An 18,213-nucleotide genomic window follows, 5' to 3' on the forward strand; every position below is an offset into this window, starting at 1 on the left:
TCCTGATGTTACCTAACAAATGTGGGAAATGGCAATCATGCATGAAAAACAGAATGATAATGATATTATTTATGATACAACAATTGTATTATATTTGTTGTTAACTGGTGATACAGTGCTGGTGGCTGATTTGGGTGAGAAACTGCAGAAATTGGTGACGGAGTTTGGTAAAGTGTGTGAAAAAAGAAAGTTGAGAGCAAAGGTTATTAGGTTCAGTAGGGTTGAGGGACAAGTTAACTGGGAGGTAAGTTTGAATGGGGAAAAACTGGAGGAAGTGAAATGTTTAAGATATCTTGGAGTGGACTTAGCAGTGGATGGAATCATGGAAGTGTAAGTGAGTCACAGGATAGGGAAGGGGCCAAGGTTCTGGGAGCATTGAAGAATGAGTGGAAGGCAGGAATGTTATCTTGGAGAGCAAAACTGGGTATGTTTAAAGGAATAGTGGTTCCATCATTATTATATGGTTGCAAGGAATGTGCAATAGTAAGGGTTGTGCAGAGGAGGGTGGATGTGTTGGAAATGAAATGTTTAAGGACAATATGTGGTGTGAGGTGGTTTGATTAAGTAATGAAAGGGTAAGAGAGATGTGGATGTGCTGGAAATGAAATGTTTGAGGACAATATGTTGTGTGAGGTGGTTTAATTGAGTAAGTAATGAAAGGGTAAGAGAGTTGTGTGGTAATAAAAAGAGTGTGGTTGAGAGAGCAGAAGAGGGTGTGCTGAAATGATTTGGATGCATTGAGAGAATGAGTGAGGAAAGATTGACAAAGAGGATATATGTGTCAGAGATGGAGGGAAGAAGGAGAAGCGGGAGACCAAATTGGAGGTGGAAGGATGGATTGAAAAAGATTTTGAGTGATTGGAGCCTGAACATACAGGAGGGTGAAAGGTGTACAAGGAATAGAGTGAATTGGAACGATGTGGTATACTGGGGTCGACGTGCTCTCAGTGGATTGAACCAGGGCATGTGAAGCGTCTGGGGTAAACCATGGAAAGGTCTGTGGGGCTTGGATGTGGAAAGGGAGCTGTGGTTTCAGTACATTACACATGACAGCTAGAGACTGAGTGTGAACGCACGTGGCCTTTTTTGTCTTTTCCTGGTGCTACCTCATTGGAGGGGGGGATGCTATTTCATGTGTGGCGGGGTTGTGACGGGAATGGATGAAGGCAGTAAGTATGAATATGTACATGTGTATATATGTATATGTCTGTGTATGTATATGTATGTATACGTTGAGATGTATATGTATGTATATGTGTGTATATACATGTGGATGGCTTGGGCCATTCCTCATGTGTTTCCTTGCACTACCTCACTGATGTGGGAGACGGCAATTAAGTATAATAGAATAGATAAAGAATGATTATTTATGATAATGTGAATGATAGTAATGAACTGCATTATAGACATTTATTGCATTTTATGATTACTTTTCAGGTATCAAAAGATGGAAAGTGTTGTGGAAAGCTTCTCTGTTGTGGACAGCATGCCCATGATTGCAGGAGAAGCAGAAGATACGGGTCATTTGATTACTTCCACCGCGAACCATGTAACTAACACAACTGATCATATCATTGCATCTTCTGACAGTGTCCCAATGATTGCAAGTGTGGACAGTGATATCAGAAACAGTGAAACAATCCAGACAAATGGGGACCCATCACAGATCCTTGCATCTGATAAAAGTGATGAGTCAGCAGACCAGATAGTTGCTGATGGCATGGCACAAATTATTGCCACATCTGAAGGGACACACCTCATTACGGGGGGTGGAAGTGATGATCATGGGACCACACAAATCATAACTACACCCGATGGTACGCAAATCTTTACTAGTGAAGCTGGACATATTATAACATCAGATACGGGACAGTTAATGGGTCATGAACATCATATTTTTGGTGATGATGGAAGAGAAATTATAACTGGTGAGCCAGGTCACATTATTATGAATCACGATGGAAGCATAGCAACGAGTGATAATGGAAATATTTTACACACTGGAGGCCAAGTGATAACAGAAAATGGCAAAGCTCATATTTTATCAGCTGATGGAGAAGTAATAGCAGTTGACAGCAGTCTTCTTGATGGTGCCCACAGACTCCAGGAACATGTTACCCAAGTAGGATTTTATTCTTGTTTGTGATTACACTTGAATACTTAATGTATTGGGTACCAGACTCGCTCAGTAGGTTGAGCATGCAATTTGGTATAATCTAGTTCTCAACCCATGTTAATAAAAAATCATATGTTAGGATCTGCTGTCATATTTCTGCCTTTTAGGTAACTGAAGATGCTCCAGCAGATGAGGAATCAGGAGGCCATGATACAGTGCTTCAGCAGATTAAAAAAGAGCCAGATGATGATGGGGAATCTTCAACCATCCAAATTCGTGTTAATGCCTCTTCTCCCAGAAAAAAAGAAGCTCCACAGTTGTCAGATGAGGTCAGTTTTTACAATACTTTTGAGATGTTTGGATACTTTTTCTATGATACTGTAGTTGATGGTAGGTGTTAGTGTGCAGATGATGACTAAGACTTCTGTCAAGTTTTCTTAACCTGTAGTTAGCATGCTTACAGTACTATACCTATTTTAAATCCTTTGTCAAACAGCTTTTTAATAGGTTGAATATAGCCAAACTAAATTTCCTTGAAAATATATGTATTTTTTATGTTTGATTTGATTAGCATCATTATTTGATAACATTTGAATAATGATCATCCTTACTTTCTGTATGGTGAAAATTAATGTGACAAGTGATGCAGACACAAAGAGCTGGTTACAAAACTACTGTGCTTTTAATTTTATGATTGTTACCTACCTACTTGCCTTCCTGCCCCAGGAGCCCCTTCCTTCTACATGGCCCAGCAGCACTCAGGGCAGGATCACATGTCATGGTGTAGTAATGCTGTGTGTTTGTCTATGTGGGTGAGTGAGGGGCAATGGAGCATGAGGGTATTCAGTGTCTTCATTGTGGTAGTTACATTGTGGGTATGAAAGGTCTTGAGATGTGTTGAATTGTTATTTGTTGGGATTGCTGATGTGCAGAGCATAGACAAGAAAGTTTAACTCATACATGTCGTCTAGGGTTAGTGGTCTCAGTTGGATATATATCTTAGCTGTGATATGAATGCTAAGATAGTGTTCAAGACTGAGATTGAAAGATGGTTGTTTAGTGCTTGTCCAGTCATTTCAGTGTGCATAAGTTGCTGAAGTGTGAAGCAGGGTAAGCTTTTTTGTTTTTACTTTTAGTTTTGTGGGTAATAATGGAGAAGTTTGGATGAAAAGCGCTGTTGGAAAGAATTGATCGCTAAGCATATTGAGTTAGGATTGTACCAGATGGATTTTTGTTTCATTGTGTAGATTTTGGGTGTTCTTGGTTGCTAAGCAGCTAGTGATTGTCATATGTGCTTGGTTTTGTTTGGTTTGCAGTGAGGGTGGATAGTTTTAGGTGGCATAGTTTAGTATTTATTTATTTATTATACTTTGTCGCTGTCTCCCGCATTAGCGAGGTAGCGCAAGGAAACAGACGAAAGAATGGCCCAACCCACCCACATACACATGTATATATATACACGTCCACACACACACACATATACATGCCTATACATCTCAACGTATACATATATATACACACACAGACATATACATATATACACATGTACATGATTCATTTTATTATTATGCTTTGTCACTGTCTCCCGCGTTAGCAAGGTAGCACAAGGAAACAGACGAAAGAATGGCCCAACCCACCCACATACACATGTATATACATACTTGTCCACACATGCACATATACATACCTATACATCTCAATGTATACATATATATACACACACAGACATATACATATATACACATGTACATAATTCATACTGTCTGCCCGTATTCATTCCCGTCACCACTCCGCCACACATGAAATAACAACCCCCTCCCCCCACATATGTGCAAGGTAGCACTAGGGAAAGACAACAAAGGCCATATTCGTTCACACTCAGTCTCTATCTGTCATGTATAATGCACTGAAACCACAGCTCCCTTTCCAAATCCAGGCCCCACAGAACTTTCCATGGTTTACTCCAGACACTTCACATGCCCTGGTTCAATCCATTGACAGCACATCGACCCCGGTATACCACATTGTTCCAATTCACTCTATTCCTTGCATGCCTTTCACCCTCCTGCATGTTCAGGCCCCAATCACTCAAAACCTTTTTCACTACATCTTTCCACCTCCAATTTGGTCTCCCACTTCTCATTCCCTCCACCTCTGACACATATATCCTTTTTGTCAATCTTTCCTCACTCATTCTCTCCATGTGACCAAACCATTTCAAAACACCCTTTTCTGTTCTCTAAATCACACTCTTTTTATTACCACACATCTCTCTTACCCTATTATTACTTACTCGATCAAACCACCTCACACCACATGTCCTCAAAAATCTCATTTCCAGCACATCCACCCTCTTCCGCACAACTCTATCTACAGCCCATGCCTCGCAACCATATAACATTGTTGGAACCACTATTTCTTCAAACATACCCATTTTTGCTCTCCAAGATAACGTTCTTGACTTCCACACATTCTTCAACTCTCCCAGAACTTTCACCCCCTCCCCCACCCTATGATTCACTTCCACTTCCATGGTTCCATCCGCTGCCAAATCCACTCCCAGATATCTAAAACTCTTCTTCCAATTTTTCTCCATTCAAACTTACCTCCCAATTGACTTGTCCCTCAACCCTAGTGTACCTGATAACCTTGCTCTTATTCACATTTACTCTCAGCTTTCTTCTTTCACACACTTTACCACTCAGTCACCAGCTTCTGCAGTTTCTCACCCAAATCAGCCACCAATGCTGTATCATCAGCGAACAACAACTGACTCACTTCCCAAACTCTCTCATCCACAACAGACTGCATACTTGCCCCTCTTTCCAAAACTCTTGCAATCACCTCTCTAACAACCTCATCCATAAACAAATTAAACACCCATGGAAACATCATGCACCCCTGCCGCAAACCAACATTTACTGAGAACCAGTCACTTTTCTCTCATCCAACACGTACACATGCCTTACATCCTTGATAAAAACTTTTCACTGCTTCTGACAACTTGCCTCTGACACCATATATTCTTAATACCCCCCACAGAGCATCTCTATCAACTGTATCATATGCCTTCTCCAGATCCATAAATGCTACATACAAATCCGTTTGCTTTTCTGAGTATTTCTTACGTACATTCTTCAAAGCAAACACCTGATCCACACATCCTCTACCACTTCTGAAACCACACTGCTCTTCCCCAGTCTGATGCTCTGTACATCCCTTCACCCTCTCAGTCAATACCCTCCCATATAATTTTCCAGGAATACTCAACAAACTTGTACCTCTGTAATTTGAGCACTCACTTTTATCCCTTTTGCCTTTGTACAATGGCACAATGGAAGCATTCCGCCAATACTCAGGCACCTCACCATGAGTCATACATACATTAAATAACCTTACCAATCAGTCAACAACATAGTCACCCCCTTTTTTGATAAATTCCACTGCAATACCATCCATAGTTTAGGGTGGAGTGAATTAATTATTTGTAGAGGAGATTAAGGGATTTTTTTTCTGTTCATATCTGGTACCAGTTAGTGTTTTAAAGGCCCTTACTTTGTTTGCTTTTTTGTTGAAGCACATGGCATAGGGAGTGAATGTCATGTGTGTAATATGTGATTCCTAGAATGATTGGAGATTTGCTGAGTGGGAGTGATTGGCCATTATGGTGGCAGGAGGGTACAGGTTGGATTTGCATCAGTCTTTCCTGGTTAAAAGGATGATCAGAGACTTCTTTGGAGATGCAGACATGCTGTTCTGGGTGAGCTATTGTTCTGATTGTGTAATGAAGTTTTGCACATTATTGCTTCTTCTGTGGTGTTAGGGTGCTGTGTTATGAATGTAAGGCATCTGCTCATGAGAGAAACTTTATAGTGGGGTCTACAGAAGTAATAGATCTTATAGCAAGAGATTGAAGAGTAATAAAGAACTTGTCCATTAGGGGCTTCATCATAGAGCTAGGGTTTTAGAGGTGAAACTATTGTGAAAGACTGGCATGGCAGTTATCTATGGAGTTGGCCAGTCACTTTTTGTCATTTTTATGGAAGATGCTGTTCAGTAACTTTCATAGGAGCATATGTTGGGGACATTATCATTTGGGTTGTGGATATTTATTGCCACTAATGATGTGGGAGGGGATCTGTGGTTGGTTGAAGCCATATGAGATAGATATTGTGTAAGCTGTGTGGGAGTGAAGTGATTGGGTATAAAGCATTATTAAGTGTATGAGAATGGGATAATTTGCATGATTCTGATGTATCAGTTTTTTAAAGTTTGGTTAATGAAGACAGAAGTGATATAAAGGAGTAGGAGGAGGGGTAAAATGGTGGTATGGAGGATTTTAGGATTATGATAATTCTTTTATTGTTTTACATGAATGTACACTATGTGAAAAAGAAAATTCTGATATACTTTACCACAGTTTTTCAGTTTCTGTTCAAATACCAAATGAATGTACACTATGTGAAAAAGAAAATTCTGATATACTTTACCACAGTTTTTCAGTTTCTGTTCAAATACCAATGTGCAAACTTATTTTTTTGTCATGCATCAGCCATCTGTTTTAGCTATCTATCAAAGAACCTCAAGAAGATAAAAGATTTCCTCACCTTTGGACATAGTATTGTAAACACTTGCTCAGAGGGGTTAGGTGGAGTTGTCCACCAGGGTATTACCCTCTTTGAGTACCATGGTATGTTTGAGGATTGCCAGTTGCTTGTTACTGTTAAATTGTCAACCATACTGCATTGCTGTCAGATCTATGATATCATGCTGGTGTGTTACGTTGTGGCTTCCCAGCCTCTAATTCTTTTGTGTTTATTTGCTTGCACTTCCATATTGTGGAACTTTTGACTGTTGCTTACATTTGCTAGTGGTATTTTCACCATGTGATCTTGACCTCTGGTTTTCAAAGAAATCAGATATTTATCTCTTTCTTTTATTTGCATTTCATTTCCTTTCTAGTTTGTACTTTGTACTTTGGAGCTTTTTGGTGCATGATAGTGCTTCTGCTCAGGCAAATTTGATTGTGAGTTTTTGTACTGGTCACTACCACTTTGCTGAGGTTTTTTTTCAGTCTTTTGTTGATTGGTAGTGACAGTAAACTCATGTTGTAGTTGATAGGTCACCCTACCCAATGAGTGTTTGTTATACTTTTTTTTCCTTTAATGGAAGTATTATTAGGTAATTAATTTTGTATTTTTTATGACAGTATTTTGTGGATGAGATATTCTGAAATTGAATCTGGAAGTTGATGGCAGTACTTAATGCATATCTTAGATAATTTTATCACATTGGAATGATATTAAATTGTGCTGTTAGAAAGTTTTTGGACATAAGTGAGTTATGAGGTTTAGCTGCTGGGACAGTACAGAGATGGCTCCTTCCCCTCATTTGTTGTTTCTGTTTCTGTGTCTGGCAAGACTGCTTGATATTTGCCTGTTAATATTACATTGTAACACTTTGTTACCTGTGGGGATGTAAAGAGACCATAAGGCTTAAGGTTCCTGTGCCTTTACCGCTGTACTAGTGATAGACTAGCAAAACTATGTTGAAGGGTGTCATCTAAGGGGGAATCTTTGCAGTCCATGATGAGAGTGTTCTTTACAGAACCTAAACAGAGCTTTGTTTTTATACAGTATTCAAAACCATCGATTGAGCTGTTGATTAATAGATCCCTGGATAAGTTGCTTTAGGATGTAGTATAAACAGAGTATTGGTAATGAAGAGTACAATGAATCATGGTTTGCATTTTTGACCAAGTGTGAGAGTTCCTTGAATAACTTGCCCTGAAATGGAATATCAACAGAGCTTCGGTTGTGTACAGTACTCTGTACAGGACTTTTATTGTTGGACTTGAAAAAGTAGAGGAAGAATCTTCCTTTTTTTTTTATAAATAGTTAGGAGGCTAATGGAGCAAAAGAGGTAATAGAGCAACTTTGTTTCATTGGGTGTAGGTGTTCCTTAATGGAAGGCACACTAGTTATATCCAAGCCTTCCCATGCCATACACCCAATTGAACCTTTAGATTCAAGTAACTTGATGATGGAAGATCTTACTCCTGACTAGTCAAATGTTTAACCCCCTGATTGTCTGGGATATGGCTAGTCAAGCAACTTGAAGTAAAATACTGTATCTGTGACAGGCTGAGCCAGCTTATAGCTTTTAACTTACTTTTAAGTTACCTCTGGAGTTTCTTGTCTCCTGAGACATCGAGAAAATTGTAGCCTTTCAGAGTTTGGTACGTTATTTCCGGGGTAAGTATGGTTTAGATATTAGGCACTAGATTTTGGACTTGGGTAAATGTAACATGTTTGGGTAACTGGCCTTAGAATGGAACTCAAACAAAACTTTGGTAGTATTCAGTCGTAGAATTCTAGTTTTCCTTTGTTGACCAAGTTAAGGATCTCGGATTATACCCTGAGAGTTAATACAGGGAGTGATTTTCATCCCCACTCTGTGTCACCTTTTGTGACATGTAGGAGGTATGGGGTTAGTATTTGTCCTCCCTTATTACTAGTGATACGTTTGATGAACCTTTTGTGAATAGGAATGGAGTTAAAGATAGATAGGCAGTTAACTTAATGGACCTGTGAATGCATTTTTGTCTATGTAGAGTGTGATATATATTTGTTTTATATGTACTTTTTCTTTTCTTTTGCACTACAGGGTGATGATCCTTCTAAAACTGTGACTGAACTTATAATAAGTGACCGATCAGCCAAGTATGCCAGAGTAGACCGAGATGACCCCAGAAGTAGACTGCACTTTGTTAAATATATGAAGCGAGAAGGGAAAACTATAAAGATTTGGGAATGTGGGATATGTGAGTAAATCATTGCATTTGTACTTTGTTTTTAGTAGTAAAATCTGTATTTTATGGAGTATTGATAGCTTTTGGAGTAAACTATACACAATAGTTTTGTAGTTTATGATTGGAAACACTGAAATTTTCACATTTTGTTTGCCTGTGTTATTGGGCTTAGTACATGCAGATAGATCATTTAGTTATTAATGAGGTTGAAATTATCTGGTCCCTGCATATTGTTATCATTCATATATTGTATTCAGGTGTGAATGATAGATCAGAGGTGTATTGAATATGATGTATGGAGACAGTTTAACTTTAGCTGCTGCTCAGTTTCAGGAAAACATCACAGAGGATGACAATATCTTTTCTCTAGGGTTGACATGTTCTATGAACCCTGAGGGAATTACTAGGATCCCCAGGATGTAACCTCTTAACCTTCTTAATTCTAGTGAGCTAAATGCATGTCACTCCTCTCTTACCACCTACTTTGTGCTGGCAGCCTACTGGCTCAGCTCAGGTGCACCCATCATCCAATCACCAACTCTCGCTCAGGATTGACATCATTGTCCCACTTGCTGTTGGTACTGATCTGCATCATAGTGCTTAAGAACAGGGATATCTGTGGTCATTCTACCTCAGCTATCTCTTTTTTTAATGGCATACTCCACTCTATTGTAGATAATGATTTTTTTTTCAGCAAGGTAGTGCTCAGAACAGATGCAGAAATTTCCTCATTCACTCACATCCACCCTCTAACTGTCATGTATAAATGTAGTGAAACTAGATCCCTCTGTCCACAACCAGGCCCCACAGACCTATCCTTGGTTACTTCCAGCTACTTCATGTGCTGTGATTCAGCCCATTGACAACACAGTCTCCTGGATGGGACATCTCAATCAATGTGATAGATGTGTTCATGTAAACGCTTACATAAATCAAATTATTTAAGTAATGGCGATAATGGGGTATCATTATTGATATGGCAGTGCTAAATATTATGTGAGTGTAAAACTTTACATGCAAAAAGAAATATGAAATTCAGCACAATGAATTGTATTAATAGAACCAGAAAATAACAAACTGAATCCTGGTCCAGTCTTCTCTTCATGGGAAATGTACATTTTTGAAGACTTCCGAAATCACCTGGTCTCGTCAACATTAAAAATCTGCTTGAGGGTTCTTGGAAAATTTTTGCCTGCAATGACATTAGCAGAAGCAACCTCACCAATCATCTTGATGTGGTAACTGGGGCATTTTCTAAGATTCTTGAATCTACCAGCACTTATTTGAAATGTCTTTGCTGCTCCTTCTTCCATCCCCAAGTCATCATATATACTGTGGACCTTTGCTTGTTTCATAAGCATGCTGATGGGAACATTTTCATGAATTTGATGCTTGGTCCCAGTGCTCAACTTTTGTTCCATTCTTTCCATGATCATACTTTGGGATTATGAGGTCATAGATGTACTGATTACTGTTTCTTTCTTGGCACTGTCCTTAATTTTCTCAGCAAAGTGGATTCACCAAATCCTGGTTCATGCTTAGCATCAGCTATTCATTCACCTAACATTTGAACACATCCATCTTAATCTCATTGGTAATGGCCTTATATCTCTTAGCATCACTGGTACCAGGAAGACTTAAAAGATGCTATGGTGGCATGATGCAAGGGACAAAGCACATGCAATATACGGTATACTGCAGCACAAAGTACTAGAGCACTCTGTGACTACAGCAAAGTTGGGCACTAAAGTGATAATCCAATGACATAATTATTCATTTATTTATATTATACTTAGTTGCTGTCTCCCGTGTTAGCAAGGTAGTGCAAGGAAATAGACGAAAGAATGGCCCAACCCACCTACATACACATGCATATACATGAACGCCCACTCACGCACATATACATCCCTATACATTTCAATGTATACATACATATACATACACAGGCTTCACATGCTCTGGTTCAAACCATTGACAGCATGTCGACCCCGGTATACCACATCGTTCCAATTCACTCTATTCCTTGCATGCCTTTCACCCTCCTGTATGTTCAGGCCCTGATCGCTCAAAATCTTTTTCACTCCATCTTTCCAACTCCAGTTTGGTCTCCCACTTCTTGTTCCCTCCACCTCTTACACATATATCCTCTTTGTCAATCTTTCCTCACTCATTCTCTCCATGTGACCATGTGGGTATGTTTGAAGGAATAGTGATTCCAACAATTTTATATGGTTGCGAGGCATGGGCTATAGATAAGGTTGTGCGGAGGAGGGTGGATGTGTTGGGAATGAAATGCTTTAGGACAGTATATGGTGTGAGTTGGTTTGATCGAGTAAGTAATGAAAGGATAAGAGAGATGTTTGGTAATAAAAAGAGCGTGGTTGAGAGAGCAGAAGAGGGTGTATTCATCATAATTATTGAAGTTAATTTTTGTTATCGGACTATTATCGGAGGTTAACTCCGATAACTCGATTTCTAAGTTCTATAATGTCCGTATATTTTTTATCCAATAAGATTTTTATCATTTTACATTTTCTTTTTATGTTCTTCAGTATAATTGTTATTCTTGTAATAGGAAAGTTTATGCTACAATTGGTTATATAACTGATATATTTTGTTGTTCATTCTATTTGTTGTCATTTGCATGTATATATGATAATATGTCATGTGTTATATGAATAAAATATATAGCTCAGATATACAGTTTATTTGTTTTGTATGTCCAACATAACCATGCAATTATCAGTTTTTATTATTTCTTTATAGTGATGAAGATTGTATGGTATGTAAAATAATACAAACAAATATTAAAAATAGATTAATCTTTGCCTTACATTTTAGATTAGTAATAGCTCAGCCACCAAACACTCCATTACTGACTCCCTCTCACACCTTGGTTCTAACTCCCCCAGTCTCCCTCTCCCTTCTCTCCCCTATACTGTTCCCGTACCGAACAGGTACAGTGCGAGGTTACAAGTGGAAGCAGATGTGTCCATGGATTTTGTTAGTTGACATTGCCAATTATCTAGCAGGGAAAGAATTCTATTAAGATTCATGATCTCTGTAATTATTATGTATAAAGCTGAATAGAATGCTTTAAAAAAGACAGATACAGGCTGTTCTTTTTTCTCAAAAAAGAATAGAACAACCACATCTAAAAAAGGATAGATTGTCCTTAAAAGGACAGACCTAGCAACCATGACACTCACTGTGGACTCTCTAAGTAAACTTACAACAGTACAAGATCGCAAGGGACCATGGTCCATGGAACACTCTCTATCTGTCGTGGAGAATTTTCAGCCATATGACAGGCAGGACCAGGAGACTTTCCAAAACCCATGGCCCCACCTGGAGTTCTACTTAAAGCTCAGCTGACAGGACAAGGACCATTACAAGGTGTTATATTTTGAATGCCAAAAATGCCACCCAACCAAGGAGATTGTTAGAGGCCATGTCACCAGCCTTAAAAGTTTGAATTTCCACATCAAGAGTACCCACTCATCCTCATCTGTGGCAAGCACTGCCACCACTCCTCCAGCAGCAGCAGTGTGCACAGCTCTGGTGCTGCCACCCCTGATCTGTTTTCCGAGAAGGTCCAGCAGCCCACCAACAGTGAGGCCCTGGGCTGCCGCTCATTTAGTGCTGGCATTGCTGTACGCCAGTCCACAATTATGAAAAGATAGTCTGTCTTTTCATCAACAAAATACTCCCTCTCCAAATGGCTGAGTCTCAGGAGTTTGTTGACTTGATCTGGACCCTCAGGTCAACAAAGGTCAGCATGTCCCGCCTGCACCCTTGGCAGGCGCATTGATGACAAACAACGGGCAGTCGAGGAGGCCTTCATCAACACTGACGTACTTGGCAATCACTGCCAATTATTGGACTGCTCACAATAGGTAATTATCATTTATTTATGAATATTTGTTGTACTAACTAGTACATTTACTGTAGTTAGTAGAATAGATGATTATGCATATGTAGTGAATATTACTGTTTTTTGTTTTAAAAATTGGTATGAATTGGATTTCATTTTAATTTCAAAATGTTTTAAATACAGGTTGATAATCACTTAACCATTAATCACTATTAATGACTGTTCAATGATGTAGAACATTAATGTTTCTTTTTATGTTGACTTGCTTAAATTAAACTTGACTTTCATTTTAAAATGTTTTACATAAAACTTGATCATCAGTGTATTATTCAATATTCACTTAATCAGTATTATATAGTGTATTAATCAAGATTCACTTAATCTTTGTTTCAGATCTCTCCTTGGCATGACATCTTACTGGATTGACCCAGCCACCAGGGCCAGAAACATGCTGTCCTCACCTGTGCCCATCTGACTGGCTGCCACGCTTATGATGTCTTAACCGGTACCATGGTCCAGGTCCACGAGTGCTTCAACATTCAGGACAAGGTAGTCAGAATAACCACTGACAGTTGGTCAAACTTTGTGAAAGCTTTCACCCAGTATGGTGGCCAGGTGGACTTGTTGCCTGACCTCAACAATGTTGGCAGACTGCCTGAGACTGACTTCAACAACCAGGATGACATGGCTGAGGGTAATGACACCATCAGCATTGTAACTCTCAGCGAACTCCTTTGTAAGGAATGTGAGCACCCCAGTCTACCAGTCTACATGAGGTGTGCAGCTCACACCTCAATCTGGTGGTCTCCATGGACTTTGGCAAGGGCCTCCTCAAGCCTTCGTTGCAGCCTTCTGTGACCTCAACAAGAAGGCCCACGACAAAGCTCAGGCACTCTTCAGTGCCCATGGGAGGAGCCCTCAGATCGATGATGCCATCAAGAAGGCACTGGGCAGGAGTCTGATGGTCCCTGGCAAGACAAGATGGAATGCCTTGTATGATTCCATCGTCATCCTCAATAACATCCTGGCCATCAAGAAGGCTGAGCTCAACCAGTTCTTGAACTGCATGGAGAACCTCTCAGCCCTTTGTGACCGGGAAACAGCCTTCCTGATGGAGTGGGCTAAAGTCATGTCCCGTATGGCTCTCCCCTTCGACAAGACCATGGGGAGAAGAACGCCTACCTTGTAACCCTCTTACCCACAGCAGCCATCACCCTCATGAAGCTCAGGAACATGAGGAACAGCTTGCCTGTCTGCAAGCTACTTGTTGATGCCCTGGTAAATGCCATCACCACGTGGTTCAGCCACTGTCTGAATGACCAGGACTGCTAGCTGGCAGCTACCTTCCACCCAGAATTCCAGCTCCACTGGCTGCCCAAGTTTGAGAACAACCTAACGATCTCTGTCATGGCTGCCATGGAGGACAAGGTCGAGAGAGCACTGAGGGACCAGAACGGCAACAGCACCACCTGCTCTAGCGACAGAAGCATGCGGTCACTACAGTGCATGCCTGACGACCTCTTTGCTTGGTGGACAGCCATTGGCTCAAGCACCATTGTCAAGCAGAAGGCCAAGAAACTTGTCAACACCTGGCTAGACACTGATGGGAAGGAGGGCATGGCAAACTCTGACTTCATGAAGATCTTCACCAACCTCTACTTGAAGTACAACGCTCCCGTTCCACCCTCTGCCCCAATGGAATAGCTTTTCTCTCTTAGCAAGGACATTGTGAGGCCCAAGAGGTCAAGACTGTCAGCTGTGCCTAACTTTAAGAAATTGGTCTTCCTGAAGGGCAACCAACACATAGTGTGAGTGTGTGACTCATAGACTCTAAAAAGACTTATTGTCATGATGTGATTATTATGTCATGATAAGTTGTCCATAATTTGTAATTACTTCTTTACTCCCATGGTTCCATTCACTGCTAAATCCACTCCCAGATATCTAAAACACTTCACTTCCTCCAATTTTTCTCCATTCAAACTCACATCCCAACTAACTTTACCCTCTGCCCTTGCTCTTATTCACATGGAAAGGTCTGTGGGGCCTGGTTGTGACAAATAACATTAAGATGATAGATGTGAGCAGATGTGGACTTTGGTGGAGGAGCAAAAGGGGCATTGGTAACAGGCAGTGATGAACCGATGAGGATATGAAGTGATTGTTTTAAAGGACTGTTGTATGTGGTTGATGATAGGGTGACAGATGGAGGGTGTTTGGGTTTGGGTCATATGCACAGTGAAGTCATGGAGAGTGATTTAGTGAGGAGAGAAGAGGTATTGAAAGCTTTACATAAGATGAAATTCGGCATGGCAGCTGGAGTGTATGGTATTCCAGTGTTATACTAGGATTGATGCGCTGTCAGTTGGCTGAACCAGAACATGTGAAGCGCCCAGGGTAAACCATGAAAGGTCTGTGGGGCCTGATGCTGCCTCATTAACACAAGAAATGGTGATCATGTATGAAAAAAATGAATTTATGTGTATATATCATTATTATACTTATTTTACTTAATTGCTGTTTTCCATGTCAGCGAGGTAGCGCCAGGAAACAGACGAAGAATGGCCCATCCACTTATATACAAATATATATATATACATAAACACCCATATACGCGCATATACATGAATTTGCAAGTCAACATATACATGATCATATTCACACTTGTTTGCCTTCATCCATTCCTGTTGCTACCAAGCCTCACAGGAAATAGCATTGCTGCCCCCCTCTTCAGCGAGATAGCACCAGGAAAACAGACATAAAAGGCCACATTTATTTACACTCAGTCTATTGTCATGTGTATTGCACTGAAACCACAGCTCCCTATCCACATCCAGGCCCCACAGACCTTTCCATTGTTTACCATAGATGCTTCACTTGCCCTGATTCAGTCCATTGACAGCACATCGACCCCAGTATACCACATTGTTCCAATTCACTCTATTCCTTGCAAGCCTCTCACCCTCATGTATGTTTAGGCTCTGATCGCTCGAAATCTTTTTCTCTCCATCTTTCCACTTCCAGTTTGGTCTCCCGCTTCTCCTTGTTCCCTCCACCTCTGACACACATGTCGTCTTTGTCATCCTTTCCTCACTCATTCTCTCCATATGTCCAGATCATTTCAGCGCACCCTCTTCTGCTCTCTCAACCCCACTCTTTTTACTTCCACACATCTCTCTTACCCATTCATTACTTAATCAAACCACTTCACACCACATGCTGTCCTCAAACATTTAATTTCCAACCACATCCATCCTCCTCCATACAACCCTGTCTGTAGCCCATGCCTCACAACCATATGATATAGTTGGAACTACTGTTCCTTCAAACATACCCAGTTTTGCTCTCTGAGATAATGTTCTCTCCTTCCACACATTCTTCATTGCTCCCAGAACTTTCACCCCCTCCCCCACCCTGTGACTTGCTTCTGTTTCCATGGTTCCATTCGCTGCTAAGTCCACTCCCAGATACCTAAAACACTTCTTTTCCTCCAGTTCAAACTCATGCCAATTAACTTGTCCCTTAACCCTACTGAACCTAATAGGAATGGAAGCAAATAAAAAGAATGTGCACAGGGTTCAGCCTCTGTTGAAGACATGGTATTTCATCCCTCAGATCTTACATTTCTCACGTAAGTACACAGCCTATGTATATCTCTAATGCCCATTGTTATTTACTGAGTGTATGATTAGGGTTGATGATGGCTTAATAAGTCTGTGATTGGGTCGACAGATTCAAAAGTTTAGGAACCTCTCTTTCTCTTATTGGTTGAGATTGATGAATTATGTCTCAAGCATTTGCCTAATACCTTTGTCAGATGACACTTCTGTTAAATTTGGTTGACCTTTTGTGCTTTAAGAATGCCATTGTCAGAAGAGGATGGTTCACACAGGCGGTCTTTTGTCTTTAAAGGTATGTCCTTTCCAAGTTCCTTTTCCTTCATGCATATTTTCTATCAGATGCTCATAGGCTGTGTACTTAGGTGAGAAATGTAAGATTTAAGGAATGAAATACCATGTCTTCAACATAGGCTGAACCCTGTGAGCATTCTTCTTAATTGCTTCCCTTCCTTCCTTTCTTTCATTTTTGCATAATTTTTAGATTATGGATAGTAAAAGGCCTGGGGCATAACCACCATTGGTGCATGGTTGCTTGATGCCATGTTACCTCTTCCATCTATCTACCTATCTATCTTTTTGATCTAATCCCCATTCTTTCTGGGAACTACCTTAGACGGGTGGCATAGGCAAAAGTCTCCAGTGCTGCTTCTTTACCTTAGATGCTTCACTCTGAACAGGCCACTGGCAGAGGGCAACTTTAGTGCAGTGCTTCCTTTGTCTTCTATCTAATGTTCCTACTGACTGCTTTTACTTAATGTGTCCATCTAATATTCCTGCTTAATGTTCTAACCTACTATTTCTACTTCATGCTTGTACTTAATGTTCATACCCACTTATTCTACTTGGTTTTTACCTAATGCTCCTACCTACTACTACTGTCTGTTGCTCCTACCATTTTACCAAAAGGCCAGGCTAGCACATGGAACACACTGCAGGAAAATCTAAGGTTATGAAAAATGAGTTTTGTGAGTTCAGTGCTGTCAAGTGTTATATTTGCCGTGGATAGATTCTATGTTTGTGAACAGAATGCCAGGATTCCTTGTGTGGGTGAAGTAGAAAGAAAATACTGCTACTTAGGTCAGAGCAGTGCAACTTGACCGCTGAAGTGCTGGCTTACAAGGCAGCCTTCAATGACCTTCCCTATACCCAGGAGGGTAACACTAGTAAGATACCTCCTTGGTTGGTGGCTGCCTACCAGCTACTACCTACCACCTTACCTATGCACCTTGACATATATTCCTGGGTAGGTTGTTGGGAGGTTGGTGAGTCCTGTGACCAAGCAGCTGCTCGTATGGGCTCTGCCTACAATAGAAAAATGTTATTTCATCTTTCAAGATCACCTGATTTTATGATTTTATCTTAGACCATCAAGCATTGAATTGACTCTTACTTAGATTTTAAGAGATTACTAGTATGATAGTAGATCATTGATATCCTCTCATAGCTACTTCTAAATGTTTTTCTGGTAGTCCTCTTCAGTTAGTCCTGGTAATTCATTTAGATATTTGAGTTGTAGTTTTTTTCTATTTCAGGCACTACAAAAAATAGTATTTACAAACATACTGTTACAGTACTTCTATTTATTTCCTGCATCCAGTTTGTTTTCTAGATTGCATAATGGTACTGGAATAGCAGCCACATTGCTTATCACTCTTATCTCATATATTGTTGAAGCACTTCAGAAACTTCTCATAGTTGGCTGCCAAATGGCCATGCAAAATAGAGAGGAAATGTGTAATGCTCTTTGGTCTTATTATTCAGATTATGGAGATGGCTATTGCACTGATTAGTG

General features: G+C 40.2%; 1 protein-coding gene across 1 annotated transcript in view; it reads left to right on the plus strand.

Moving 5' to 3' along the window:
- LOC139759433 (uncharacterized) overlaps positions 1-18,213 on the plus strand; it is a 108,762-nt gene that overhangs the window by 17,765 nt on the left and 72,784 nt on the right. The window contains exons 2-4 of the mRNA XM_071681543.1: positions 1,438-2,122; positions 2,284-2,445; positions 8,783-8,939. Of these exons, the coding sequence (XP_071537644.1) occupies positions 1,438-2,122; positions 2,284-2,445; positions 8,783-8,939 (1,004 nt within the window). The remainder of the gene's footprint in view (positions 1-1,437; positions 2,123-2,283; positions 2,446-8,782; positions 8,940-18,213) is intronic.

The sequence above is a fragment of the Panulirus ornatus genome, chromosome 33 (genome assembly GCF_036320965.1).
Source record: "Panulirus ornatus isolate Po-2019 chromosome 33, ASM3632096v1, whole genome shotgun sequence".
Lineage (NCBI taxonomy): Eukaryota > Metazoa > Arthropoda > Malacostraca > Decapoda > Palinuridae > Panulirus > Panulirus ornatus.